At 47.9% G+C, this 25,269-nt stretch overlaps 9 protein-coding genes across 9 annotated transcripts; 3 read left to right on the top strand and 6 right to left on the bottom strand.

Moving 5' to 3' along the window:
- Window positions 1-427: 427 nt before the first annotated feature.
- ONS95_004558 (uncharacterized protein) lies at window positions 428-1,156 on the top strand (the record flags this gene model as incomplete). The annotated part of the gene is made up of 3 exons (XM_058497923.1): window positions 428-540; window positions 665-1,038; window positions 1,128-1,156. The coding sequence occupies 3 exons, from the start codon at window positions 428-430 to the stop codon at window positions 1,154-1,156; spliced, it is 516 nt and encodes a 171-aa protein (XP_058352653.1).
- Window positions 1,157-1,633: 477 nt separating this feature from the next.
- On the bottom strand, window positions 1,634-2,095 carry ONS95_004557 (uncharacterized protein; the record flags this gene model as incomplete). The annotated part of the gene is made up of 2 exons (XM_058497922.1): window positions 1,634-1,995; window positions 2,071-2,095. 2 exons carry the CDS (start codon window positions 2,093-2,095, stop codon window positions 1,634-1,636), a joined length of 387 nt encoding a protein of 128 aa, XP_058352652.1.
- Window positions 2,096-2,988: 893 nt separating this feature from the next.
- Window positions 2,989-5,204, top strand: TGL1 (cholesterol esterase; the record flags this gene model as incomplete). The annotated part of the gene is made up of 5 exons (XM_058497921.1): window positions 2,989-3,023; window positions 3,113-3,192; window positions 3,242-3,337; window positions 3,384-3,679; window positions 3,726-5,204. The coding sequence occupies 5 exons, from the start codon at window positions 2,989-2,991 to the stop codon at window positions 5,202-5,204; spliced, it is 1,986 nt and encodes a 661-aa protein (XP_058352651.1).
- Window positions 5,205-5,631: 427 nt separating this feature from the next.
- ONS95_004555 (uncharacterized protein) lies at window positions 5,632-7,544 on the bottom strand (the record flags this gene model as incomplete). Its single annotated transcript, XM_058497920.1, has 2 exons — window positions 6,092-7,544; window positions 5,632-5,999 (listed from the first exon to the last, which is right to left on the bottom strand). The coding sequence occupies exons 1-2, from the start codon at window positions 6,804-6,806 to the stop codon at window positions 5,632-5,634; spliced, it is 1,083 nt and encodes a 360-aa protein (XP_058352650.1). The 5' UTR covers window positions 6,807-7,544.
- A 98-nt stretch (window positions 7,545-7,642) lies between these two features.
- Window positions 7,643-9,474, bottom strand: ONS95_004554 (uncharacterized protein). Its single transcript, XM_058497919.1, has 3 exons — window positions 8,715-9,474; window positions 8,151-8,656; window positions 7,643-8,101 (listed from the first exon to the last, which is right to left on the bottom strand). Exons 1-3 carry the CDS (start codon window positions 9,274-9,276, stop codon window positions 7,862-7,864), a joined length of 1,308 nt encoding a protein of 435 aa, XP_058352649.1. The 5' UTR covers window positions 9,277-9,474; the 3' UTR covers window positions 7,643-7,861.
- A 1,667-nt stretch (window positions 9,475-11,141) lies between these two features.
- On the top strand, window positions 11,142-12,933 carry ONS95_004553 (uncharacterized protein; the record flags this gene model as incomplete). The annotated part of the gene is made up of 7 exons (XM_058497918.1): window positions 11,142-11,268; window positions 11,320-11,460; window positions 11,513-11,736; window positions 11,786-11,845; window positions 11,902-12,455; window positions 12,508-12,685; window positions 12,736-12,933. 7 exons carry the CDS (start codon window positions 11,142-11,144, stop codon window positions 12,931-12,933), a joined length of 1,482 nt encoding a protein of 493 aa, XP_058352648.1.
- On the bottom strand, window positions 12,485-14,321 carry ONS95_004552 (uncharacterized protein). Its single transcript, XM_058497917.1, has 3 exons — window positions 13,737-14,321; window positions 12,994-13,686; window positions 12,485-12,936 (listed from the first exon to the last, which is right to left on the bottom strand). Exons 1-2 carry the CDS (start codon window positions 14,058-14,060, stop codon window positions 13,159-13,161), a joined length of 852 nt encoding a protein of 283 aa, XP_058352647.1. The 5' UTR covers window positions 14,061-14,321; the 3' UTR covers window positions 12,485-12,936; window positions 12,994-13,158.
- Window positions 14,322-19,984: 5,663 nt separating this feature from the next.
- Window positions 19,985-20,773, bottom strand: ONS95_004551 (uncharacterized protein; the record flags this gene model as incomplete). The annotated part of the gene is made up of 1 exon (XM_058497916.1): window positions 19,985-20,773. One exon carries the CDS (start codon window positions 20,771-20,773, stop codon window positions 19,985-19,987), a length of 789 nt encoding a protein of 262 aa, XP_058352646.1.
- Window positions 20,774-22,502: 1,729 nt separating this feature from the next.
- Window positions 22,503-25,088, bottom strand: ONS95_004550 (uncharacterized protein; the record flags this gene model as incomplete). Its single annotated transcript, XM_058497915.1, has 4 exons — window positions 22,503-23,892; window positions 23,947-24,183; window positions 24,237-24,864; window positions 24,938-25,088. 4 exons carry the CDS (start codon window positions 25,086-25,088, stop codon window positions 22,503-22,505), a joined length of 2,406 nt encoding a protein of 801 aa, XP_058352645.1.
- Window positions 25,089-25,269: the final 181 nt, after the last annotated feature.

Here is a 25,269-nt window from a genome sequence, read left to right as displayed (position 1 = left end):
TCTAAAGCCACCCAAGCCAAATTCCCACCGCTCCATACACAACCAAAGAATTATTTTGCCGCTGCAAGCCGTCTTGTATTATCTTTTGACCTTGAAGTAGAGAGATATCAAATGCACTTTATTAATACCCATCCACAATCCAGACCATCAACATCTCCACTTCCCCACTGGGTCAAGAACACCATCGACGACCAACTCCAGTCCGCCATGAGGATTTTTCCTAGCCATCCACATTAACAAGAATCGTCATCGCGTTTTTGCTTGCCGATAGTCTCGCACTACTTCAGTCTGACGAGTTCGAATCACATATATGTGCGATTTCCTTCGCAACTTAACAGTTTTCTCTTCAACCTCGATTAAATTCGTTCAGCATTCTCGCCTCCACATATCCACACTTCAAAACCAATCCAAAAACCCCAAAGTCAAAATGAAGGTCGCTTTCATCCTTTCTGGCCTCGCTGCCTTTGCTTCCTGCATGGCTGTCGAGAAGCGCGATGGTACTTGTGCCCAGCAACCCGCTGGATCCGGCCCACCATCCAAGTAAGTCCAAATCCGCCATACTTCTCAACCAACCCTTCGTGCAGTGCAACGACACAATTTCTCCCTATTACGGTCAAGAGGGCAGAACAATAAGAAACTGATACTCTTCTGCCTCGTCCTCCAGCCCCGACACACCCTCCAACTTCCAAATCGATCCCAATTTCACCAACCTGGCCACCGCAGCCACCACCCCAACAAACTACACCCTCGCCTTCAGCAACGGCAACGCCGCCACGGCCGGTACAACCTTCGTCGGTAGCACCCTGCTGACGACCTACGCACCCGCTCAGTGCGCTTCGTTCTGCACGCAGACCATGCGCTGCGCCGGTTTCAACATCTACTTTGAAAGAGACCCCTCCCTCGATCCGAATGCTGTTGGATGCCCCAACCCTGCCGGCGTCACGAATATCAAGTGTATTCTGTGGGGTGAGACGGTCAGCAATACCACGGCTACAAACTATGGGCAGTTCAGAGCTTCGTTCCAGGTTGTTGTTGCTGGTATGTTTGATTACTTCCCCCCCTTGTTCAGAATGTGGTTTTGGTTTTGGTCATGGTATGGATGATGGATGCTGATGTTTCATACCTAGGCTCTAACGGCTACAACCGCGTCAACTAAGCTTGAGGCCGCTGCTCGATTGTTTGACAGATCCCGAATGAAGAAGTTGAAGTAAGAGGGATGGGTGAAAGGGGGTAATCCGAGAGAGACAAAAGTTTTGTAATGATAATTAAAGGAGAGAAATTATTGGATTGCCTTGTGAAACCTCGGTGTCCGTCGGTGAAGTATTTGGAAGGCTGGAGGATGTTTTGACTGTAGACAAAGTCTTAGGAAAGACACTTACCTGCCTTCGCTCTCTCTTGGCACCTTACAACAGTGTTCTCAACCATTAGTGATCTCGTAAGGTGACCGATGGCAAACCTTTTGACCAGTGGCATAATTACCAGATCGGTCCAGAGTAGCGTGGGTGAAATAATTTGAATAGTCCAGCCTTATGCATACCAACGCCAGCCCACAAACGCCCAACAATGCCTCTCCATATGAATCACCTCCTTCATAGCGATCTGCTTTCCCGATGATCTTCTCCATCCGGCCTCATCATAAGCCCTTCCTAAACTTCTCATTCTCCACCTCCCTCCAATCTCTGACCTCCGGCTCATCTCCCGCAGTCTCCTTGACTGTATTCCCAAACGCCGGCTTCCCTGCATACAACTGTCCGCCAGCACTTCCTCCAGCTGGTCCAGTACCCTCTAGCTCCCTACTTACAGCAATCGGCTGATTTCCTCTGAACCGCTTGCGCATGTCTACCATTCCGCGTTTGCATTCGCCGAGTCCCTTCTTAAGCTGTTGGCATTTGGTAGGCATGGTGTCGATAAGCGGTGGACGGAGACAGTCTCCGGGCTTGTTGCGTTGAATCATAACGCAGTCGGATTCTTGGAGGCATTGTGCGAGGGCCGCGCCTGTCGGTGAGGGAGTGTTAATTTTCTGGGATTGGAAGTGGAGGAGACTGAAGGGAGAATGGTGGGGAGACCTACGGATGTCTTTGCATGAACTCGGCATCTTCGCAGAATATGATTCTCTGGGGTTTCAAGGTCCTCAATAGCTTCGTCTCCCCCCAATTGCACTTTCCAGTTGAAGAGGCGTAGTGGCGTTGAGATGGCTATTTTCGTAACCGGTCTTTCCAGCCGTGAAAACTTCTCGATAGGATATTGATATTTGTGGCAATTCCCTTCTGCAAGTTACCGTCCAATTGATTCGCTCCTTGACTGATACTGCGATGGAGCTGGAGTTCTCCTAGTTGATATATTGATGGTGTTTTGTTCAGGGCTCCAGTAGTCGCTTCTTGAAGCTTGAAGAGCGGCTGAATTTCGGCTGCAGGAACATCAAAGCTCGATGCTTCCTTGGGTCAAGCTTCGGTCTTTTGATTCTCCGCTCCGGGTCTCGAGCAGTGGGGTAGCTTCAGATCCATGTCGAATTCCTGTTTACAACACGGCTTGTGACGAGTGTTATGCTGAAAGAGATAAGGGGCCTTTGAATTACTTCCTTCTTGCGTATCTTCCTGGGGAGGCTTTTTGTTTTGTTTGTTTCCTTCCACGAATCATATCTCCCGAACAGCCTCGCGAGATCTCCCTCCGTTGGGCGAGCTGCAGCAAGCTCTTGAGATCCATGCCAACGGCTAGGAATTCGCATGTGACATCAGTGGCGATCAAGCAGGTATGTAAATTATTGCGCCGTGATAATCTCAACAACCACAATGGCTCTCGTACTGATTGACAAAGCAACCCCTTCATAGCATCCATACAAACAAGCCATCTCAGTTGATCTCAATATCAACTCCGCCGCTGGACCCTGGCTGCCGACATTGCGATTGCCCACGATCAACCGGCGGCCGCCCCTGCTTGTACATAACCACACCTTTCTTTCTGTAAATTCGACTGGATTATATATCTAATATGGCGCCGATTCCTTTCCTTGGCCGTTTGGGAATGTGAGTACAAGGAACCGTATATCTGCTGAGTTTCAATCTGCAAATCGTTGCACAGTGGTTCAAAGCAAGCAACTGACAACCATGAATAGAGCCGAATACATTGCCCTGGTGGGATCTTTCTTCTTGGTTGGACTAGAAGCTATAATACGGATCTTGACACTTGCTCTGCGTATGTACCTTACTTACCCTATTCTGCGGTCCTTTCTGACACTCTGTAGCCTCCACAATCATTCACCTCTTTTATCGTGCCTCTCGACGACTGTTCAATCGATTTACCTCCCCGGCGGCAAAGAAGTCCGAGTCGAAGAAGAGTGGTAGGCTACATGTACTGGAAGAAATGGCATACGCTAATAGCGGTAGATATCTCAACAAAACTACGGAATGCCTCTGACTTTGTCGACCTCTGCGCTGCCTTCGGATATACTGCCGAAGAACACATTGTCCAGACTGGGGATGGGTATTTACTAGGTCTACATCGACTGGCATATCGAAAGGGAGAGGAAGACGAGAAGGTCAATCATGGGAAGAACAGCGTCCGGAAGAGTGTGGTGTATATGCATCATGGCTTGCTCATGAACAGCGAGGTCTGGGTATGCTTGACGGATGAGGAGAGGTGTTTACCGTTCCAGTTGGTGGAGAAAGGATACGATGTCTGGGTTAGTGGGACAAATTCCGTGCCTGGAGTAATGCTGACCTGTTTAGTTGGGCAACAATCGAGGAAACAAGTATTCCAAGAAATCGGTCAACCATTCGCCAACAGATGTCCCGTTCTGGGACTTCTCAATGGACGAATTTGCATTCCATGATATCCCAGACAGCATCGCGTATATTCTCGAAACCACCTCGGCTCCATCACTTTCTTATGTTGGATTCTCTCAAGGGACAGCTCAAGCTTTTGCTACACTGGCAGTCCATCCTCGGTTGAACGATCAAGTCAATGTTTTCGTCGCTCTAGCTCCTGCCATGGCACCGGCTGGTCTCTCGAATGGGATCGTTGATGCGCTTGTCAAAGCATCACCGCAAGTCCTATTCCTTCTATTCGGTCGTCGCTCTATTTTAAGCTCAGCAACAATGTGGCAATCGATCCTCTATCCGCCAATCTTCGTCCGAGTCATTGACATGGGTCTATCATTCCTCTTTGGCTGGCACGCTCGCAACATCTCCACCAGTCAAAAGCTCGCCGCATATCCCCATCTCTACTCATTCACAAGCACCAAGAGTGTAGTACATTGGTTCCAAATCATCCGAACCAAGAGTTTCCAGATGTACGACGACGACGTCCAGCCAGTTGTGTCCCTCAGCACCGTCAGTAAATACACTAAAGTCGCCCGCTTTCCTACTCGCAACATCAAGACGCCCATTGTACTCCTCTATGGTGGCAGCGACTCCTTAGTCGACATCAATGTCATGAAGCGCGAACTTCCCTCCCACACAGTGGCCATCGAGGTTCCACATTACGAACATCTCGATTTCCTGTGGGCTCGGGAAGTCGATACCCTAGTGTTCCCGCACGTATTCGACGCTCTAGAAAGCTTCTGTGACGCAGAACACTCGAAAGAGGAGTACGAGCGGTATAGAAGTGCGAGACATGCTTCAATTGCCGCAACCAGGAGGTTAACTCTTCCGAGTAACTACCTGACTGGGCATAACCACAGTGGAGAGGACAGTCCTTCCACATACGCAAGCGTAGCAGGTGCATTTCCCAGCAGCGATTCGGACGCCCTAGTAATTGCTCGAAATGGCAATGCGAACGGGGCAGAACCTTCTCTTCCCTCACCAAATATGCGCAAACGCGCGCGCATCCAAAGCTCCTACGATGATTCTTCCGAAGGCGGAAATTCGCCTATCAATAACCGACACATCAAAACCATCAGTGTAGACGATGACATCGCTGTCAACGGCAATGTCTCCGACAAAGAAATAGAACGACGAAAAGATGGTGCTAGTACTAGAGGCAGTCCTACAGTGGGCAAAGCAAGGGGCATGAGGAGTAGTAGTATAGGCAGCAATATCAGTTTTGCGGACAATGCGAAGGGGTCGGGTATTAGGGGGATTAGTTTGGGGGTTGGGAAGGCGATTAGTGCTGTTAGTAAGGGGGAGAGTTTGGGGAGTGTGGGAGGTGGCTTGACGATGAGTTCTGATGAGGGGGGTCCGGCGGGGAAGAAGAAGAGGGGGAGGTGATTATGGTGATGAAGTTGGTGGGTTGGTGTTGGCAGTGTTAGAGGAGCCAGGGTGAGAGATATGTACTCTGAGTAATACCCGGAACTGTCTGACCTGTATCAAGAAGATCTGCATTTCTTTTTCTTCGAAAATGTTTTTGGTTTCGGAGAGAGTCGTGTAAAAATAAAGCTGTCCCGATTTAGAGGAAATGCGTTCTGACTCTACCACGCATGTCGCAAGTATCGCCTCTACTGCTTCTTCTTCACTTGCCTTTGAACGCGGGTCTGCTAAGACTTGCAATACACTGAAAGATAGCTAAATCAGAGGATTCTGTTGATTAGACTGAAATTTTGACCTGAATTCAGCTTGTTACTTTACCCCATTTTGTAGAAATCCAAATAACAGCCAGCCAAACGCCAACCCAACTTTTACCCATCCTCTTGTCAACTTACGTATCCACAACTCCAAAATCGATCGCCCCATCATCATCCTCCTCCCGCACACCCGTTAGTTCATACCGATACATCAAATCACTTCTCATCGTATACTTCAATCCACTCAGCACTTCATCCCCACTGTGCAGCAATTTCCTCTGCTGGAAGATAAGCACACGACCAATTTTAGGATCAATATCCATCCTGTGGTCGCGCTTGACAGAATGGAAAGTGGTTGCTCCACCGCGGAGGAGGTCTGCTGAGTCTTGTTCTGAGCCTGGTGGGATGCCGAGGACTTGAGCAGAGTCATTGAGGTAGAGATGGCACGTGTAGAATGATTCGGCCAGGCCGTCTTCAGTCTCGTATTGGCCGTCACAGTGTTCTGTATATGTTAGCTGATTACTTCATGTTCTTCCTCGGAACAGCTTTACAAGCAATCGGGGGGAGGGGGAATCAAGCGAGATCAAAACACACCTTTGAAAAACTGTCCCGGCCCATACCTCAGAAACCGCAACCTCTCATTCAAGCCCTCTTCCGTAATAACTCTCACCTCACTCTTATAAAGAGCACTTCCCCCCACGACAGGAACATACTCTTCACCACTCAGACACTTGAAATATTCGGCCATGCCTTCAGCCTGTAAGACTCGCTTCCAGATCCTCGTAGCAATCTCCTTCTCATCCCAGATGATCCGGTCAGAATTTCTGTAATGCACTGCTAGAACTTCGTGGTTTCGACCTGCGCTCACCAATGCTGGCTTCCACCCGTTATCTTTTGGCTCCTCCACCGCCTCTCCTACCCTCATCTCACCCTCATCTCCTCTCTCCCCCTCTCTTTCCCCATCTCCCGCCACCAGCGACCCATTCCCATTCCCATGCGCACCAACACTCATCTCAGCAAACCTAATTAAATCCTCGCATTCCTCTTTACTCAAAACATCATCCAGCACAACAGCGAAACATTTCTTATACTCCCTTAAAGGCGAATTTGCGAAATCGATGCGTTGCACTTTGATGGTTGAGGGGTCTGAGATTGGGGAGAGGAATGTGCTGGGGTAGGGAATGGGGAGGGACTTGTAGTTTGTGCGGAGGACTTTGCTGATGCCTTGTTCTTCGATGCCTCGCCTGGCGCGCTCGGCGTGGAGGGCGCGGGCTTGTTGGAGGATTGTGAGGGGGGAGTTGGGGGGCATTACTATTGTTGTTGGAGGGGGGTGGTGGTGTGGTGTTGTTGTGGTTTGGGTAGGTAGCGTGATGAGGTGGGATGTTGGCTTGAGATGAGATCTTGAGAGGAGATTTAAGGCAGAGCGGATGCAGGTACCGATTGAAGGTCTTATATTGATCTTAAAAGGGTGCCTGAATATAAAATTGAAATTAATTGGAAGTGGAATGATGATAAAGGACAGATTTATCTAGGACTTTCTTTCATCGGTGACTCGAAGGAGAGAGGCTGTGGTTGCCTGGAATCGCCCGTCTCGTTTGAAACGCCCTGTCATGGTCAGCCTCATTCAATCCTTCATGCGGGGTTATGGCTCATATTCTTGGCGAGGGGCCTCCTATGTACGAGTAGACTCCTATTTTATTCCTCGCTGTATCTCGTTCTTCAAGGCCCTTTATGTTGTTGATGGGACAAACTTCCGGAGAGTTGGAGGCTCAGGGTCGGTGGAAGGAGAACCTTGTTTCAGAGGGACGTTTGCCTAAAATTAGTGGATGTGCGCTAATTCTAGGAGCTCTTTGGCGCTGAGGCCTCGGGGACATGGTAAGCACTGGAAGCGCTATATTCATATGCTTCCATCCCTGCCCAGAATAATCTTGTGCAACAAGTTGCGACAAATACAGAATTAATTGATCTGTATACTTGGGGTAAGTATAGAAAGAACAAAGAAAAAATCGGTCCTAGAAGACATGACTCAAATAAAAGTGGCGGCAAGGCTCACTCGCTAAGCTTACCCAGCCCCCTTTTCGACCGTAGGCTCATGTGTAAACAAAGAAACACCTAGGTGAGGTTTTCGACCTTAGAATGCACTGCCTCGTGTTTCAATTCAAGACAAGAAAAAGGGATTTGAGTTTCTCTGAATGGAACAAACCAGGACTATTCTATTTTCTAGATATTGACTCGCCCTTCTCGACCAAATCAGGCTCTCTGATAGGCAGCAGCACATCCACAATTGACCTTCATGTGTGACTGTTCGGGTCTACCGTATCGTCGTTCTATTCTTTCTCCAAAATAAGCTCAGAAAAAGGCCTCTCATTTCTCTGGAAAGGGTATCGAGACCGATGCAACAGCACTGTCTTGAGTTGAACTAGATCCAGATACCTCTCCTTTTGGCGTGGATTCATTTCGATGTTCTGAAGATTTACTACCTCCTCGCAACGAATTGACAATCAGGAATATTTGTTTTCGGCCGTCGATTATTGGGTAGAACCCAGCAACGAATAATGTACCCCAAAGCCAGATGATAGAAATAACCAGCCACGCGGAATAGAACTTGAGAGATATTAGCGGCGAACTGGCAGCAGGGTACATAAGTACTTACGTTCTTAGAGAATGTATACTTGGCAGCATACATTGGCAAGGGCCACAATACAAAATGCCCCAGGAAAGTCGCCACGCTCCAGACAGCAGCGATGATGGTCCATCGGCGCATATATGGAAACCAGCGAGGATCACTGCGAGATGTTGGTTCCTGTTCCGTATCCACGATTTCCTCTTCCACAATGGAAGTGCCTGGCGAAGACTCGCCAAAAGCAAGTTTTTCGGTCAGGAAGTCGTTCCAGTCGAAATTTTGTGGTTTGAATATTGTGATGATGATGGAGTATGGTAGAGGCGAGAATGTTGATGCTAGGCAGCCGTACATGCAGGGAAGGAGTTGTCCAGTGGATGAGATGGAAACAGTTCCGTAGAGAGCGCTTGCACTTCCGAGCCAGACGGAGATACCTGTGGCCATACCCAGGAGAGGGGCGATGATTGCTGCGAGTTTGCTTTGCTGTCTCCAGAGGATTGTGAAGACCGTGGGGAAGATACCAGGACAAGTCACGACACCTGTAGTACCGTATCAGCTCACCATTTCCCAAAACTAAAAGGAGGAAAGTATACGTACCTAGCATGTACAAAGTCCATCCCAGGTCAACACCGACATAATAAAGCAGCGTGCTGAAAGCTGCAGCAATCATGCCAAAAATAATGACTCCATAATGACTCCATCGAATCACATCCCTATCCGTGGCAGCCCTGTTCACATAGCGCCTATAAATATCAAAACTGATAATCGACGACACCGCAATAATCTGCGCCGACAACGTCGAAGTCACAGCCATGAACGTAATAAGCAACACGGCAATCGCGCCACCCTTCCCAGCAATCGCAATAGCCGCATATGGCAACACAAGACCCGAACTGACCTCCTGAGCAGACATAGCTCTCGGATACGTCGGCCAAACCGGCTGGTCTTGAAGTCCCCATGCTACACTCGACATGAGCGTTCCCAACGCCCAGGGGATAGCGAAGTACGCGATCCCACCGATCACGTAGCCGGGTACGACGGCGCGCGGAGAGGCTGCGAAAGCTTTGACGAAGAAGCCGGTGTCCATTATTACGAGGCCGAAGTTGGTGGTTACGTGGATGATGCCGAAGAAGATTCCGCTGGGGGAGGTCATGGTCATGTAGGTGCCGTGATGGTTTCCGGGGATGGGGGTGCGGGACGAGGCGGCTGTGACGAGGTCGTAGAGGTTGCCGATTGAGCTGATTTCTGGGACGGTGAAGGCTTTGGCTGTGAAGAAGCAGAGGATGATTAGGATTGTGAAGGTGTGGATGTAGTCGGTAAGGAAGCTGTCAGGTGTTAGTCGAATATCGAGCAGGGCCTTTAATTAGAAATGTTGCTTACGTTGCTTTAATTCCTCCTACAAATGTGTACACGACAACTCCAATTGGTAGCAGAAACGTTGCTGCAATAACGTGCATTCCTGTCAAAGCAGTGATGGCAGCTGAGGCTCCGAGCAGCATGTTCGCGACAGCGAATAGGTTGTTCACGAGACACAAGAACATGAACACCAAATGCGCAACAGTGCCTGGTACTTAATGAGCTAAAAGCACAATAATTTTGGAAAGTATCTCACCATATCTGATTCTCACGATCTCAAGCAGTGTGTGTGCTTCCGGAATTTTCAACTTGCACGAGATCCCCAGCAGCGCAAAGAACACGATCATGGGACTGCACCCGGCAGCGAACCAAAAAGGTCCGGAAACACCGTATGAGTAACCTACAAGTGTCGATCCGAGCATGGCTGTACTCCATAACCACGACTAAACTTGGTCAGAAATCACGCCTCTTGAATAGGTGAGATCGACTTACCGAGATAACAGCAGATGCCGTGAGTCCTCTCCCGACACTTCGATTCGCCGTGATAAACCTGGAGAGATTAGAATTAAACTGTAAGAAGATCCGTAAATTGTTACATTTCTGTCTTTGTGTTATCCTCTCCAGTAGTCTTCTTAAGAATCTTAGTCACGAAAACCATTGCTGTTTGGAAGCGTCAGTGCCGACCAAACTCAGATGTTTGACGAGATCCAAAACTCACCAAAAGCAAAGATCAGTCCAATGACCACTACCACGACATAACCTCCGGCTTGTGGTAACGGCGGCGTAATTCCCGTAGACGTATCGCGTTTACTATATAGTTCCATGACTGAAAACTCTTGTCTTTTCGAGTTGTGAGAATTCGAACGAGAGATTCTGGCCAGATGAGAAGTGATATCCTTCATGGAAAATACCCAGATCCCAATGTCTCGGTACTTCCCCAATATATGGGGGAGAGTGGGGGTATAATTCCAGTTCTTTCTTCCAGATATTTCGTGCTTCCGCCAGATGTGACGTGCGACACAGATTTCCACGCTATGAAAAGCCTCAAGCAGCTGCCGAGTTCGAGACCTGTGCTTGATCCTGACCACGTGGAAATGTCAAAGTTAGAGAATGAGGTATCTTACAAGGGTATATGAACTTAGATAAGCCTTTACATGTGTATGGATGTATATCTCCCTAGCTCGGATCAATGAATGGTGGGTCTTGCGATGTTTCTCCACACCACCTCTGGGGCTCGCTTCCACCAAAACAAGCTTCGATTTGATTACTTGAGTGAAAACTGCGAGTCAGCTCGAGGATCAAACATGCTGACGTCTTTGTCCATTAAAAATTTGGTACATTATTACATTCAATTTAAAGGAAACTAGTCTCCTATCCGCAGCTGGTATCTATGATAAAGTGCAGCGAAGTTGACTTCAGGATCTCGCTTAGCGGCATCCACCAATCACAACAACCAGGGGTTAATCACTTTAGCGTCATCGCACGCCATCCAAGTAGTTCTTCACGCAACAAACCTTGTAGGAGTTTGATTTGCGTCATCGACAAAGAGGCTGGGATATAATTGTCCCACATTTTATTTACTACTGTACTTATCATACACCGAGAGTATATTATCAGTGACAAACCCCGAATTCGGACACCCAAAAACGCCGGCCCCCATCAATCACGATGCCTCCCAATGGTGTCCACGATCCACCTGATCTGGAAAATGGTAACATAAGGAGCAAAAGAGTGAAGACTGGGAATGGAGAGAAGAAGAAGAGACAATTAATTCTCAATGCATTTGTAGAGATGTGTAAGTCACCACTCTGTATCCGAAAGACCGATCAATTTTAACAGAACGCAGGCAGTGGACACCAATCTCCAGGTCTCTGGCGACATCCAGACGATCAGTCTCACAGGTTCAATGACCTTGAATACTGGACTGATCTAGCACAAACGTTGGAGAAAGCAAAGTTCCACGGCATGTTCATTGCAGATGTCCTTGGTATGCTGCGCGCCTCCTCTGATATCATGAACCTCTTCGTAACAGTGTTTAGGAGGCTATGATGTCTACAAAGGTCCACAAAACTTGGACCCGGCAATCACTTCCGCTGCTCAGTGGCCGGTAAATGAACCACTAGCAGTTGTTCCTGCGATGGCTGCTGTGACGAAGAGTCTGGGGTTTGGGGTTACCGTTGCGACGACTTATGAGCAGCCTTACCATTTAGCGAGGAGACTTTCGACTATTGATCACTTAACTAAAGGGAGGCTTGGTTGGAACGTGAGGTTCCAATAGCTGATTGTTATGCGATGTGTACTGACAAGTCCAGATCGTGACTGGATACCTTGACTCGGCAGCGAGAAATTTGGGCCACACCACACAGCCAGACGTAAGTGCCCCATGACCGTCACCCCGACGATTCAGAAAATTTACTCTCAAACTTAGCATGACGAGCGCTACAAAATAGCAGACGAGTATCTCGAAGTCATGTACAAGCTCTTCGAATCATCTTGGCGTGACGATGCAGTAGTCCGAGATATCAAAAAAGGAGTGTACACCGACCCCAGCCGCGTACGCCAAATCAACCACGTCGGAAAATACTACAACGTTCCCGGCCCGCACATCTGTCAACCAAGTCCTCAACGTACTCCACTCCTCATGCAAGCTGGTACCTCCTCATCAGGGAAACGTTTCGCAGCCAAGAATGCGGAGGCTATTTTCGTTGCCGGTCACAGTCCCTCTGTCGTAGCGAAGAGTATCAAGGATATTCGAGCCCAGGCGAAGGAGTTTGGAAGGGATGAGGCTAGTGTCAAGTTCTTGGCTATGATGTGTCCAGTGCTGGGGAAGACGGAAGAGGAGGCGAAGGCGAAGTATGAGGAGTATCTCAGTTATGGGAGTGAAGATGGGGCGTTTGCACTTTTTGGTGGGTGGACGGGCATTGATCTTGCCAAGTATGGGGATGATGAGGAGTTGAGACATGTTGAGAGTAATGCGATTAGGTGAGGTATTGACGTTTTTTCCCTCAGATATCTTGTATTGATATTTATCCAGGTCTGCAGTCGAAGGATGGTCCAAAGCTAGCCCAGGTGTTGCGAAATGGACAAAGCATACTGTTGCGAGACACTTGATGGTAGGTGGCTTGGGAGCGACTGTTGTTGGAACTCCCGAGCAGGTTGCGGATGTGTTTGAGAACTGGGTTGAAGAAGGCGATGTCGATGGCTTCAATATCGTAAGTCCTTCTACCAAGGTTGTCTGATTTTCTGCTGATCCTCCGAAAAGGCATATGCAATCACGCCTGGCTCTTTCAATGATGTGATAGAGCTGTTATTACCAGAATTGAGAAAAAGAGGTTTGTTCTGGGATGACTACGAAGTTCCGAATGGTACGTATCGAGAGAATGTCTATGCAAGACAAGGACAAAGTGGCCTCCCTGTTGATCACCCAGCGCATGGGTATCGATGGAAAGCAGGAGAGTAGTCGCTGTGGTATACATTAGATGATCGGCAGTGAAAATTAACTGATCGACGAAAGACATACACATTTCCAGACCATATTCCCAGGTTCTATCCTCATATTCGTTGAGTAAGTCGAGACAGCAAACCACCCTGGTTGGTGGCAAGATTTTTCTGTGGAATCATACTCTGTCATTCCAGAGATATCTCCGTCATGACGAGTTCGTCGTCTTTCCAGGCTACAACAAAGTTACAGGGAATGTCTCCGTGGACGCGGTTCTGATCTGGAGGCTATGTTGCTACCGAGAGACGTGGAAATGGTATCTGTAGTAGCGAGTTTGGAGTTCTTTGCTCTTGCTCTTGCTCTTGTTTCACTTCCCGAATCAGACCAAGGCATAGAATGAGCTGCGGAAGATGGACCAGATCGTAACAAAACAGGTAGCCCGTGGTCTTCTTCTGGAATAGCATCTAACCGAACTATTCGGGATCCTCTAGTCTCGTTTTCCAGCCCTTCACCTCGTGTTTCTATAGACAGTTTACCGGAATCCTCATGCTCGTGTGGTTGGGTTATTTGGGTTGCTGCTACAACCTGGGTATCAACTTTTGTTGGTCGTTGGATTGCACTGCCAGCTTTCAACCCAGTATGCGTCGTAATCTCGGTAAGTCCAGCATACCTCTCTCCTGTAACCGAATTATAGCGACGGTATTTAATTATACTGTGAATAGAGGATGAGCCACGCGCTCTATCTATTCTTTCAATCCTTTCTTTGGGCTGATTCTATGTGTGTTAAACATGTCCCTCCTGGATCCATAAATTATATTACATACCTGTTGAAACCCTGCAGCAGCCCAGGACGATTCAGAGAAGTTCCGACTGAGGTCATGCCTTCGTCTTTCGTGATGAGTTATAACCACTTTCCCGTCTTGCGAGAAGGTAGTGGACCTGGGTATTCTGTCCCCGAAGACTCCTTCAAGAGAAGATGATATCACAGAAAACACACGACTTCCGGAACTTCCAATACTGGGGTCTACGCTGATGCGGATAGTACTTCCTGACAGTCGAGTTTCGATTGTGGCTGAGGAGAGACTGATAGACTTTGGTCCGCTGCCTGCAGCACTTCGATCCCGCACTTGAGTGAGATTGTAAGACATTTTTTCGGGTTTTCAGGGTCTGATCCAGTGTATCAAAAGTATCCTAAGACTGTAACATGGCCTCTCTGTGCAGAGGTAGAGTGGCCGGCTGTGCTGGCTGGTGAATGGTACGTAGCCTGACCCGATTCCGAGGCCGGAGGGCGAGTGTTTATCAACGATTGAATAGCATATCAAAGCTGTTTTCAGCTCCTGGTATTCATAATGCCAATAACTACTTTCTTCCAAATATCCTGAATGTGTGGCGACTGGTGTGAATTATCGTCCCAGGTTGAAGCTCTGTATGCGAGTGCAGCCTTTCGCTGAGGATTGGAGCCTGCAGCGCTTTGTCACGGGTTTAATCAGCGTTACACAAACATTTGAAACTGCTTACATGCTATTTCCAAATTCAGATTCAAAACGCTTCCATAGTTGGTTTTTCAAAAACGGATCAATGACAGCTTCGTTCGCCCAGTACATTCCTGAGACATCCTCTACCTCTTCTTCTCATCTAGTTCGAAAACGAGTCCATGAGCATACGTAGCTCATGGTATGGACTTGCGATGCTAGGAGGAGGACTTGGAATCAGAACCAGATATATTCTCTTGCAAATGACAGCAAGAGCAAGCAGAGCTTACTGGCTATCTTCTTCTCTCCTATTATGGTATTACCCTCCTATTCATGCTCGTGTATATTTCGGTAACTGTATATTCTTCCTCCCGCATCGGTATGATACACTCTGTGACTTTCTCGGCGATTGTAGTAACAACGGGGAGTATGTGATTGGATCGGTTGAGACATGATATGGGCTGGGTGCCTCCCCGTGGGACCTCAAGAGGTGAGAAAGTGAGGAAGTCGAAGCTGAGATTTGGTGCTTTGGTCGAGAAAGAGGGGAGAGGAAAGGAAGTTGGAGAGAGTAGCGTGAGGATTGAGATTGCGCAGAGAACAATTACTTTGAGAAACGGAGGGCGGTATATTTGAGGGAGTGATATTGCGTGTCTCGATGGTTGAAGATTACGATAAGATTCTAATACTTAGAAAGGGTAGAGTGCAAAAATCAAGAGATGTTGATTGAGGACTATCATACCTCAAATTATACGAGGAAGTGTTTTCCATTATAGAAGGTATGTATTAAAACCATGAGAGGAGCGGAAGAGACAATAGGAGAATGAGGAAGTAGTGTACTTGATTGATCAGCTCTTACATTTCCATTCACGCTACCCGCTCTTCGCCATACGACTGAAAGGACACACACAAAATGTAAAAATCAGTGGTAGAAAGAAGAGCTGGGTGTTGATGTTTCGCATGACCAGGCCGATGTTGCATTTATTCATTTATTCATTTATTCAGCCATGACTTCTTCCTGCCGGCCACCAGATCAGTCTAGACAAGACTCGAAAAGAAGATGGCACAGCAGTACCTTTCGAGTCTTCCAGACCATCTATGCCTCTCCACCTTCTTTCACTTGAAATGCCTACGTCAACATGAATTCCAAACAAATGGCGGAACTCCGTCCTTAGCGCCTTCGCGTCGCGTTACTTCACTCCACTTGTCTAGATTACGATTCTTGGTCCATATGCAGGGTCTGCGCGGTAAAGTAGGGTTCGCTCCGATTGTTGTTACTGAGAGTTGGTCCGTTGTGATGGGGAGATGCTTGCAGTGGAAGCTATTCACAACCAGGGAAGGGCAAAGATAACAGGAGAACTGAAACCTTTAAAGTGGAAAAGCACCACTGTTCCATCGTTAGTCGACTCAATAGAGAAAGTGCAGTGCTCTGGTCTCTGGAAAAATTCCTTAAAGCCACGGGCTTAAGGATGAAAGTGGATCTCTAGATCTCAAAAGTGAATTTAAACTTGAATTTGAAGATGTGGATGTGGTTCGAATTCTAGGACACCGAGGTACTTTTGTTGATAGCGATTCTAGATGCGGGAGGTGCCTGCTTGTTTGCATGCGAAATTTGAGGAAGGAGGATCACAAGAGTATGAGGAGGCGGGTGAGGCTCTAGCTAGTACGGACATACGTCGTATTCCTGTGAATCAGTGTGATGGATATCGATATTTGCCTTGATCTGATGGGCCAAGCTTGTACGAAGGGCTAAGAGAGACGGAGTACGGAGAGGGGAAAGTAGAATTTGGTGCTGGACGCAGTTGGCATATCGTATCATATCGATCCATGGTGACTTCATTCTTGGCTGATTTGTACGGAGAATGAGTCTAGATGAGTCTTCTCTGGGTTGGGATACTGTATATACCAGAGGATTGCAGCATAGAAAAGAATATCGAAATCAGAACAATCACAAATCCCCATTCAAGTCGAAGCTCGAGAGAAGCAGGTGAAAACATGTCTGCTCAGGTAAGTTCACAAATCTTTTCCCTTTCAACAGCAACAGCCATCACAGCAAGTTGTGATCAATCAACCAAGCGAGCGCAATGATTACACAAAATATTTTGCCGATCTGAACCCTATATTTCTCTTGAACAAGGAAATGTACTGTGATTCAAATTTTATCTACATAACCGACATCGTCTGAAGCGTTACCCTCCTCCTCTTCCTCTTTTCGATTACCTTCCTGCTTCGTAGAAGAAAACTGGCTAATATTCTCACACGTGCATTCCAGAATCCTAAGGATCAAAATTCTAGATCAACGCCCTGCCTCTGACCAGACCAGACCAACCGCGTCAAAACTCTGGGCAGATTATTCAGAGATACTAGCGAGTGAAACAAGTTGGATCTGGAATGCGGAGACAGCAGTTACTTTGAGGAACAGGGGGACGTTACGTGGGAATAATGTTTCGAATCTCGACGGTCGAGGATCATGATGATACTACATGACTAGAAACGGGCAAGTGAAAAAGACAAGAGGGCATGGATCGGGGTCAGCTTTGGAAAAGCTCACAGTCTATGAGTCGATCCGCCTCATTCTGATTCTATGTTAGAAAGCCGAATCTGTAACGGAAGGGTGAGGTTAGGCTCACTCTAACCGATAAATCGGAACCAGGATGGGAAGTCAGAATTAACAACTGATTTCCCTACGGGGGTTTTCCTACGGACACAAACTGCAACTTCTGCAGAGACTGTATGGAATCGGGTCTTTCTTTTACATGCTTTCTATCTGTGGTTTAGATAACTGTCTGCAATTTTCAAAGGCACGTTCTCTGGTTTGATCAAATTGCACTAGTGCTAAACCATCTTCTTCCTTTCCCCTCTCCCTTTTCTTCTCCCTCCCTCTTTCCCCCTTCCCTTTCTCCTATCTTCCACTCTAACATTATTTCACATGCATAGCCCTCCCTCCTGTGCTTCGTATTTTGCGTGAAACCAGCTGGCTAAGGCTTGAGATCTTTGAACTTAAGCTCCAACCTCCTGCCTACCTTAAGTTCTATACAATATTAAAGTGTTCTGTAAAATAATGCCATGTTACTGTCTCCACTATCCACATTTTATTTAGTCCTAGAATTCCAGACAACTCATCGACGGTGATTGCCCGAAACCCCCCTTAGGGGTGGAGTTACTGGAGTGTCAACTTCTAACACTTGACATTTGTGATAGCAACGTGAAATCTGAGAAACGCGAATGAGATAGTGAAAGTAACAGGCGGAAGTAGACAGAAACGGAGGTAAAGATGGGGATGAGATGTGCAGACTATGACTGTGCATGAGTCGATACGCATCATTCTGACTTGGCTACCATCTAAGTTTATCGGAAAGAAAAGAACACAACAATACGTCCAACTCTTCGTAGGCATACAGTAGCAACTATTTTTACACCCTCTTACAGAATCTAAGCGCGTCTCTATCTTTTCGTAGAAAGTATGCGAGGGGAAGCAGAGGGGGAAAGTAGGAGGATGATCAACTTTTCCATCGACCTACATTGACTCGCCCTCCCTGCCTTGCCTGGTCTCCCCCAATCAAGCGGAGCACAATTTGAGACTAGAGACAGTATTTCTATCCATGTTGAAATAGATACACATTTAGCAGTCCCTTCTTTGCATTCATCAACTAAATTATTAAAAGTTGAATCTTGGATCTTGGATCTTGGTTTTCGGAAGTCATGTTATTCCAAAAAATGTGGAAACCGGATCGAGGTTGATGAGAGCGTTGTTGTATTTTCTTCTTGTATCTCAATAAAAAAGCAAGAACTCGTAAAAGGTCGCAGCGGTCCGAAACGATGTACAATAGTATAATAAAGAGATGAGATAAGTTGAGAAGAATATATACGAGCTATGAGATAGATCAAGCAATAAGCCATTTACAAATCTGTGCACTTGATTGCGTCACACCCCAATGGCCTTGTCTTGTTACCCAGAGAAAAAAGAATTCATTTAAACACAAACAAACCCCTCTCAAAATGTCACCAAGCATACATCCCTCCACCATGCCATGCCGCCGCTTACCCAAACCATGCATTGCGTCAACATCAACGTCAACACCAACACCAACCTCGCTTCCCACTCCTCTCCTCCCCTCCCTCTTCTCCCATCTCCTCCCACCCCACATTTTCCCTTTCTGCCTTTCATTCCCCAAATCCTCTGAGGGGACAAATAATGCAGGCGCTGCGGTGCGGGTACCTTAAGCGAGCTCCCATTAAGCGGCCTGGCGGCCAAGCAAGCCAAGACTCGGCAACAAGCGGGTGACAGCGGATGAGCGAGGATGAGCGAGAATGAGTCATTTTCACTCACCTCACCTCCACCTCACTCACTCACTCACTCACTCACTCCAAGAAAAGTCAAGAAAGGTCAATTGGCGCGCTCTGCCCTGCTGTGCCCCGGTCGTATTACTTGCATTGCATTGCATTAGCGTCATTTATCTATCCTCCCATACCTAGGTATCCATACCTTACCTTTCGAGATACAGGGACGGCGGACAGCCAGTAGTGATGCAGAGTAGGTAAATTTTCTGTACTGTATGGAGCTGGACCTAGGTAAGCTAAGGTAAGATATGGTTCTAGGAATCAGGATTGGGATTGGTATTGGATTGGAATGTCTGGAATTGGGGTTGAGATCGAGATTGGGAAGAATTAACCTTAATCAGCTGGAGAAAGGGGGGGGGGGGGGGGGGGGGGGGGGGGGGGGGGGGATGAAATGTTAGGTAGGTGAGATGGGGTGATTAGGTTATTAGAGCAGGAAACGAGTAAACAACTAGAGGAGAAATGGAATGCGATGGAAGCGATGTGATAGATGGATGAAACCAAACAAAGCGGAGGCAGGCGTTAGGTTGAAGGTGATGAAAGAGTGGAGAATCGGGAAGAGAGAGACATGCAGACGAGGCTGGTGTATAGAACGGTATCATATCATATCATATCATATCATACCGTCTCGTGCCGTACTTCATCACAGGCATCGCAGTCTATCGACTCATGGTGAATTCAGAAACAATCATCCTTTCTTCGATCTACATGAAAAATGAGTAGAGCATTTTCATATCTATCTATTTATTCACGAGAAACTTAGTTCAAGGCGTGTCCGTCTAGGTATATATATAAACCCGGAAAACCCGTCAAAGAATAAAAGTCAGACTTTTGACGAGAAATATCAATCAACATACAATTCTATCACAGTCCAATCCATTCACCCCCAGATCCAGACCCAGATCCAGAAAATGTAAACAAGAACCCCGCGAACGAAAAGGCGCAAGGTCGCAAGTCTCTACAAATCACAGCCATCGCCGAGGACGATGAGTATTACGATCCTTTTTTTTTTTGGCAGATTTGAGGGAACAAGATTTTTCTCCTTCTCCGGGAGGGAGAAAGAAAGAAAGAAAAGGATAAATTCAGGTATATAGTAATCCATTTTCTTTTTCGTTATCCAACTATCTCTATCTACGGACCCCTAACATCGTCTGATTCCTCACCTCCTCCCTCTTCTCCTTGTTTCTCAATCTCCCTTCCCACAAACAAACAAACAAACTAACTAACACCCTCGCTCTCACCCACTTTCCCCACCAACCTACTTCCTACTTCCTACCAACCAAACCCCTCAAAACCTCCACCTCAGCCTCCAACCTCGCAACCTTCAATTTCAACTCATCCCTCTCATCCTGCGTCTCCTTCAGCGACGTCTCCAGCGAAGACACCTGATCGACGCGCTTTTGGCGGTAACGCCTAGCGGCGAGGGTGTTGAGTGTGCGTTTTTGGATCTTGGAATCTTTGCTGGTGGTGGTGGTGTGGAGGAGGGAGGATTCAGATGGTGATGTTGAAGTTGGTTTGGGGGAGGTGTGCTGGTGGCGTTTAGTTGCTGGTGTTGGTGTTGGTGCTGGGGATTTGGATTTGGGAGGTGAGTTTGAGGAGTGGGTAGTGTGGGAGGAGATAGGGGAGGGGTTGTTGTTGTTGTTTGGGGTGAGATGTTGTGGACGGTTTTGGTGATCAGTGAAGAGACCGGGGTTGAAACTGGTGTCTGAGGAAGTGTCTGAGAGGGTTGAGGTGTTCATCAGATCAGGATGATGATGGTGGTAAGTGCTTGAAAGCGAATACATCTCTGGGGAAAGCCCACCCGTCGAAGATGTGGAAGCAGAAGAAAGAGTTTGCGATTGCGAGTTCGAAGTTGACAGCCCTGCCTGGTTGTGATGGCCGTGAGTGTGATTGAATGCTGTAGTATGCGGCATTCCCAGGTCCGTCCCGACTGGAATCGAATCATGCGTACCACCACTGCCCATATATAAAGACACGTCGATTAGCGAGTGTGAGTGAGTCTCCCCCCGGCCGGGAAGGTGATTGAACTGGGCAAGCGTGGTGGTGGTCGTCATGTCGTTGTTATTTTCTCCAGCGGACAGCTGATCCCAGAAATTGCCAACAGGATCCAAAAGTGATGAACTACTACCTGCACCACCTGCGCCGGCGCCTGAAAACTCCGATATTGCTGTTGCTGTTTCTGTTCCGGTTCCGGCAAATAATGATGATGGGCTAAGACCAAAGTCCTGATTTTGTGACTGGTCTGGTATGAATAGACAGTCCTGGATGAAGGAAATATCGCTCGGGAGAGAGAGTAATGATGCCGGTGAGAAGAATTCGCTCGGTTCTAGCTCTGGCCAGGCGAATTGATGTTGTGGCTGAGAGGAGGCAGAAGAGTCGAATTGAAATTGCGGCTGGAATTGATTTTGTTGCAAATGATTTTGATGACGAAGGAAATGTGAATTAGACCGTTGTGCTGTTCCAAGGAGGTTTGTATTCGATGAAGAGTTGGTGTGGTTGGAAGAAGGGTCCCTGGGCTTCTCGTGGGTTGGTGACGGTTGTTGCTGTTGCTCCCACCATGATGAAATAGGGTTAGGACGGGCCTAGGTAGACCCGTTGGGGATCCGCTCGTTACGAGGAGGAAAGGGTGTCGTCTGCAAATTTGATTGCAGAGATGATGTCGAAATGTTCGACTGTTGGAGAGAAAAGAAAAAAGAAGAAGAGAAGAGGAGTGATGTGATGTGCGGGAAAGTCGATGTTTTATGTCTGGCCGGCGTGAGGTTTGGAGGGGCATTGAGGCTTGTAAGCGGGCATGGGTGGATCCTAGCGCAATTGATCCATAAGGTATGCGGGTCGCTGGTCCCGGCGGGTGAGACTCGAACTGGAACTCGACTGGTGGAATGCAGCGACGGGACAGGACAGAGGAGGACAGAGGCTTGGCTGCCCTGTGTCTGTGACTCATATTCCAACTCTCGGCATTCTTCTCCATAAGTTAATATCCGAATCCGAACCCGACCTGCATACCTACACGCATTAAGTTATTGGCCAATCTTTGACATTTCATTCCCTTCCTTGCATTTGTTTGGTAGCGCTTATTCGCGGAGTCGATGGTTCGAGCTTACAGTACCAAATAATGTCTCCGATAACAGCACAGCACGGAGACAAATTTTTTGACGGGCTGTGTTTGCACAGCCATGGATGTCACGTTCCGTCAAGCGAATTTCGACGGCTGCGTGTTGCACAATTGCTTAGGATGCATACAGACAATGCCGTTTCTTCCCAAAAGAGGACATCAATTGAGCGCCGGTTTGCGTCATCTTACTTGGATTTGGAATTGGTATGGTAATTGTGTTTTGAACCAAAAAAATTCACGATGCTCTTGATTATTGAGCCGAGAAGCAATAATTCGACACCGGCTGACTGAGGTCATGGTCATCGCTCATTGTCGAATACAGTACGCGTATCATTGACGTTCGTCAGCAAAGGTCGTGAATCGAGAGTATGGGGACTCGAGATCTTCCAAAACAACGAATGGAATCTTCTCTGGACCATGAGCTACCTAAATTTCATTGTTTATTCCAACGCCTAGTCCATAGTCCACAACTGATTTAGCCGAGCGCAATAAGGGGGCCCCGTCGCTAAGCTGCTAGGGTTCGAAGTCAAGTTTTGGCTCAAGCTCATCTGCACCGGAAAGATTAATTTTTCACATTGATACGATTTGGAGGAGGTAGTCAGCGAGCGAGCTGATGCATAAATTATCCTGATAATTTGCATGGGACTGTAGAGATCGATGAACTTCTCACTTCATCTTGCACTATTGTTTGGAGGCAGAGGAGAACCATCCCCATTGCCCGTAACACCACTACTCTGACCTGCCGTGGTAGTCGATGGACTTCTCGAAGTTCCCGAGCTCGTAGGCGTCAATATAGAACTCGAGCTCGAGACACTCGCATTCGTACTCGTTGCCGTGACCTCCTTCTTCAAATCCGGCTTCATCTCCCTCCACTTCATCAGAATAGCTTGTCTCTCCTCCTCCGTCGCAGCGCTCGCCTCTTCATACCCTTGCGTGAAATGCGCCGCGAGGATGAAGCTCAGGGTATCAGAGCCCATGCGCTTTTTGATGGCTTCGAATACAGCACGAAGGCCATAATGCTTACCACCGATGGTCAAGCCTCGTGAGCGGAGGAACCAACCACCTAGGCCTTTGCCGATTCCTTTTCCGAAGCCTTTCCAGCCGTTGGCTTTCGCGCCTTTGTAGGGCTCGTAGACGAGTCCACCCCAGGCTTTTGCGATGTCGACGGGGATGTGGAGGACGCCTGAGGCGATGGAGCCGAGGGTTCCCATGACGGGATTGGCTCCACTTAGGTTTGCGATGACGGTGTGCTCTTCAACTGCATATTCGCATGGTCGGTACAGTTTCAGCTGGTTAACGTCTATCAAGCCTTCATCTCCCAGTACAGTTGCTGCGAATGCGCTGAGCTTGATATTGCTCGTTTTCCCTTTGGTTTTGACCTGCCAGACGGCGACTCGACTTGGCGTCATGGTGCATCGCAAGTTAGCAACATCCATCTGTGCGTGAAAGCTCGCTGCTCCCGCTTCACTCCCCTTTTCTTCTCGAATGCGATCCCCAAGCTCTTTTGCACGCTCGAGTGTTTCTGGCTTGAGAGCCTCGAGAATACCAGCTGTGAGAGTATCTGCTGTCAGGTCTTTGAAAGGTATCGGCGCGGGACCAGCGCCAGCACGCTCTACCATGGCGCCCCAAAAAGGCTGGTCCCCGAAGAAAGGCACTATGACCGTTGGGCGACCGAGAGCAATTCCTGCTGCGGTAGTACCAGCTCCACCGTGATGAACCACACAAGAGACTCGTTGGAAAAGCCAGTCGTGGGGACAGTTACCCAGCATGAATACACCGTCGGGCTTGTTCAGCTCATCTCCACCGAAGCCACCCCATCCTTTCGATACCAGGGCACGTTGTCCTGTCTTCCGAACAGCTTCGAAGATCAATTCAGTCATAGCATTAGGATCATCGACGACAATGGATCCGAATCCGATGTATACTGGTGGAGGGCCGGCTTCTAGGAAGGCGGCTAGATCTGGATCTGGTCCATAATTTGATGCAAGCGAGAGAAAATAAAAGCCTGATATGTCTATATGAGAGCCCCAATCTTTTGGTTTGGGGATCAGCGCTGGTGACCTGCGAGCAATGTTAACTTTTTATTGTGCTTGATTATGCGAGAGGCATTTATACCAGCAATAAGTGTACGGTATTCTCAAACGATGAAGCATGCTGACAGCAGACGCCTGAGTGATAATTCCAAGATCGAGTGTCTCTTTTCTGAATTTGTTTATGATGTCTCCAAGTCCTTGCCAAGTCATCATGTCGACGAGTGTGTATGACATCTCGTTTGTCATACTCCCACTAGCATTAGAAGATTTGATGTTCGCAATCGGATGTGGGAAGTCATGCGTTGGAGACCAGGGCATGCTTCCAGGACAAGTGTTAGAATCAGATGGGCAAGATTTGGATATCCTACTCACGTAAACATCAAGTGCAGAGGTATTCCCAATTTTTGGGCACAGTGGATATGAGCAAAGCTTGGCGGGTTCGCTATGATGGCGTTTGCAATGAACGGTCTGACTTTCAATGCACTTGAACTCTGCGCTTGCCCATCATCTTGCTTGACCTCATTCGCATCGGCGCACGACCTCCAGCAGCCCTGCAAGATCTCGGCCATGCCTTTCCGTCGCTTGCCTACGTCGCCAGCTTTGAGGGACTTCACGCCAGGAATGAGTCCTGGATTTTTGACCATGAAAGCCATTAGCTCCGCTGGGTCACCACCGATTTCGAAGAATTCGAGGCCGTTCTCTTCCACGAACTTTTTAAAGGTTCCATGAGTAGCTAGACGGATTCGATGGCCGTAGCTGTTTTTCAGTACTCGCCCAAGGGCGACGAAGGGCTGAACATCGCCACGAGAGCCGACGACATGGATCACTACATTGAGTGGAGGTGGACGCTCTGCTGGTCTCTTCTCGGTGCACTCTGGTGCTGGTTCTGATGGTATTGATGGGGCGTCAGTCTGTTGGTGGGCAGCTAGATGCAGTGCCTCGATTTGTTTGGTGAGCTGTGAGTCGGACTCATCAATGCTTATGTCAACTCTTCCGTCATCTACAAGGTCGATTTAGCCCATAGCTCATCGACGTGCTTGCCACCACATAAGGCCGCGTTATTGACTACTTACTTCTCACATGAGTCTGGGTATTGAAGCCATCCTGAATGATGCTCAAAGTAGCAGTCGTTTCATCAAACAGCTCATATGCTGGTGGCGGCTGGTTTAGTTGACTCGTTGATGACTCTCCAGGCTGTGAATTTCCTTGAGTTTTTGAAGCCATGGTATCAATTACTTTTATAAGCTATTAATTTGACCGGCACATGTTTAAGCTTAAGATGGGATGTGACGTTAAATGTCAAGCTTCCCGGTTGTTGAGGGCGGCACAGTCGAGCGTAACCTAAATGGGATAGCTTGCTGTAGCGTGGAGCTAGGTACTCAGTCGAATCCTCTGGCTGGACTAT

This window comes from Cadophora gregata (genome assembly GCF_030347475.1).
Source record: "Cadophora gregata isolate MNR1 chromosome Unknown scaffold_14, whole genome shotgun sequence".
Classification (NCBI taxonomy): domain Eukaryota; kingdom Fungi; phylum Ascomycota; class Leotiomycetes; order Helotiales; family Ploettnerulaceae; genus Cadophora; species Cadophora gregata.
Note: the sequence above shows the minus strand (reverse complement) of the source record. Positions and strands in the feature narration are given on the sequence as shown.

Coding starts and splice junctions, on each gene's coding strand:
- ONS95_004554 (XM_058497919.1), bottom strand. CDS start 9,276: ATGACCATGACCTCCCCCAGCGGAATCTTCTTCGGCATCATCCACGTA. Junction 8,657..8,714: donor ATGGACTTTGTACATGCTAG/GTACGTATACTT, acceptor ACGGTACTACAG/GTGTCGTGACTTGTCCTGGT. Junction 8,102..8,150: donor AGTATACATTCTCTAAGAAC/GTAAGTACTTAT, acceptor ATATCTCTCAAG/TTCTATTCCGCGTGGCTGGT.
- ONS95_004552 (XM_058497917.1), bottom strand. CDS start 14,060: ATGTCTTACAATCTCACTCAAGTGCGGGATCGAAGTGCTGCAGGCAGC. Junction 13,687..13,736: donor CTGCTGCAGGGTTTCAACAG/GTATGTAATATA, acceptor TAACACACATAG/AATCAGCCCAAAGAAAGGAT.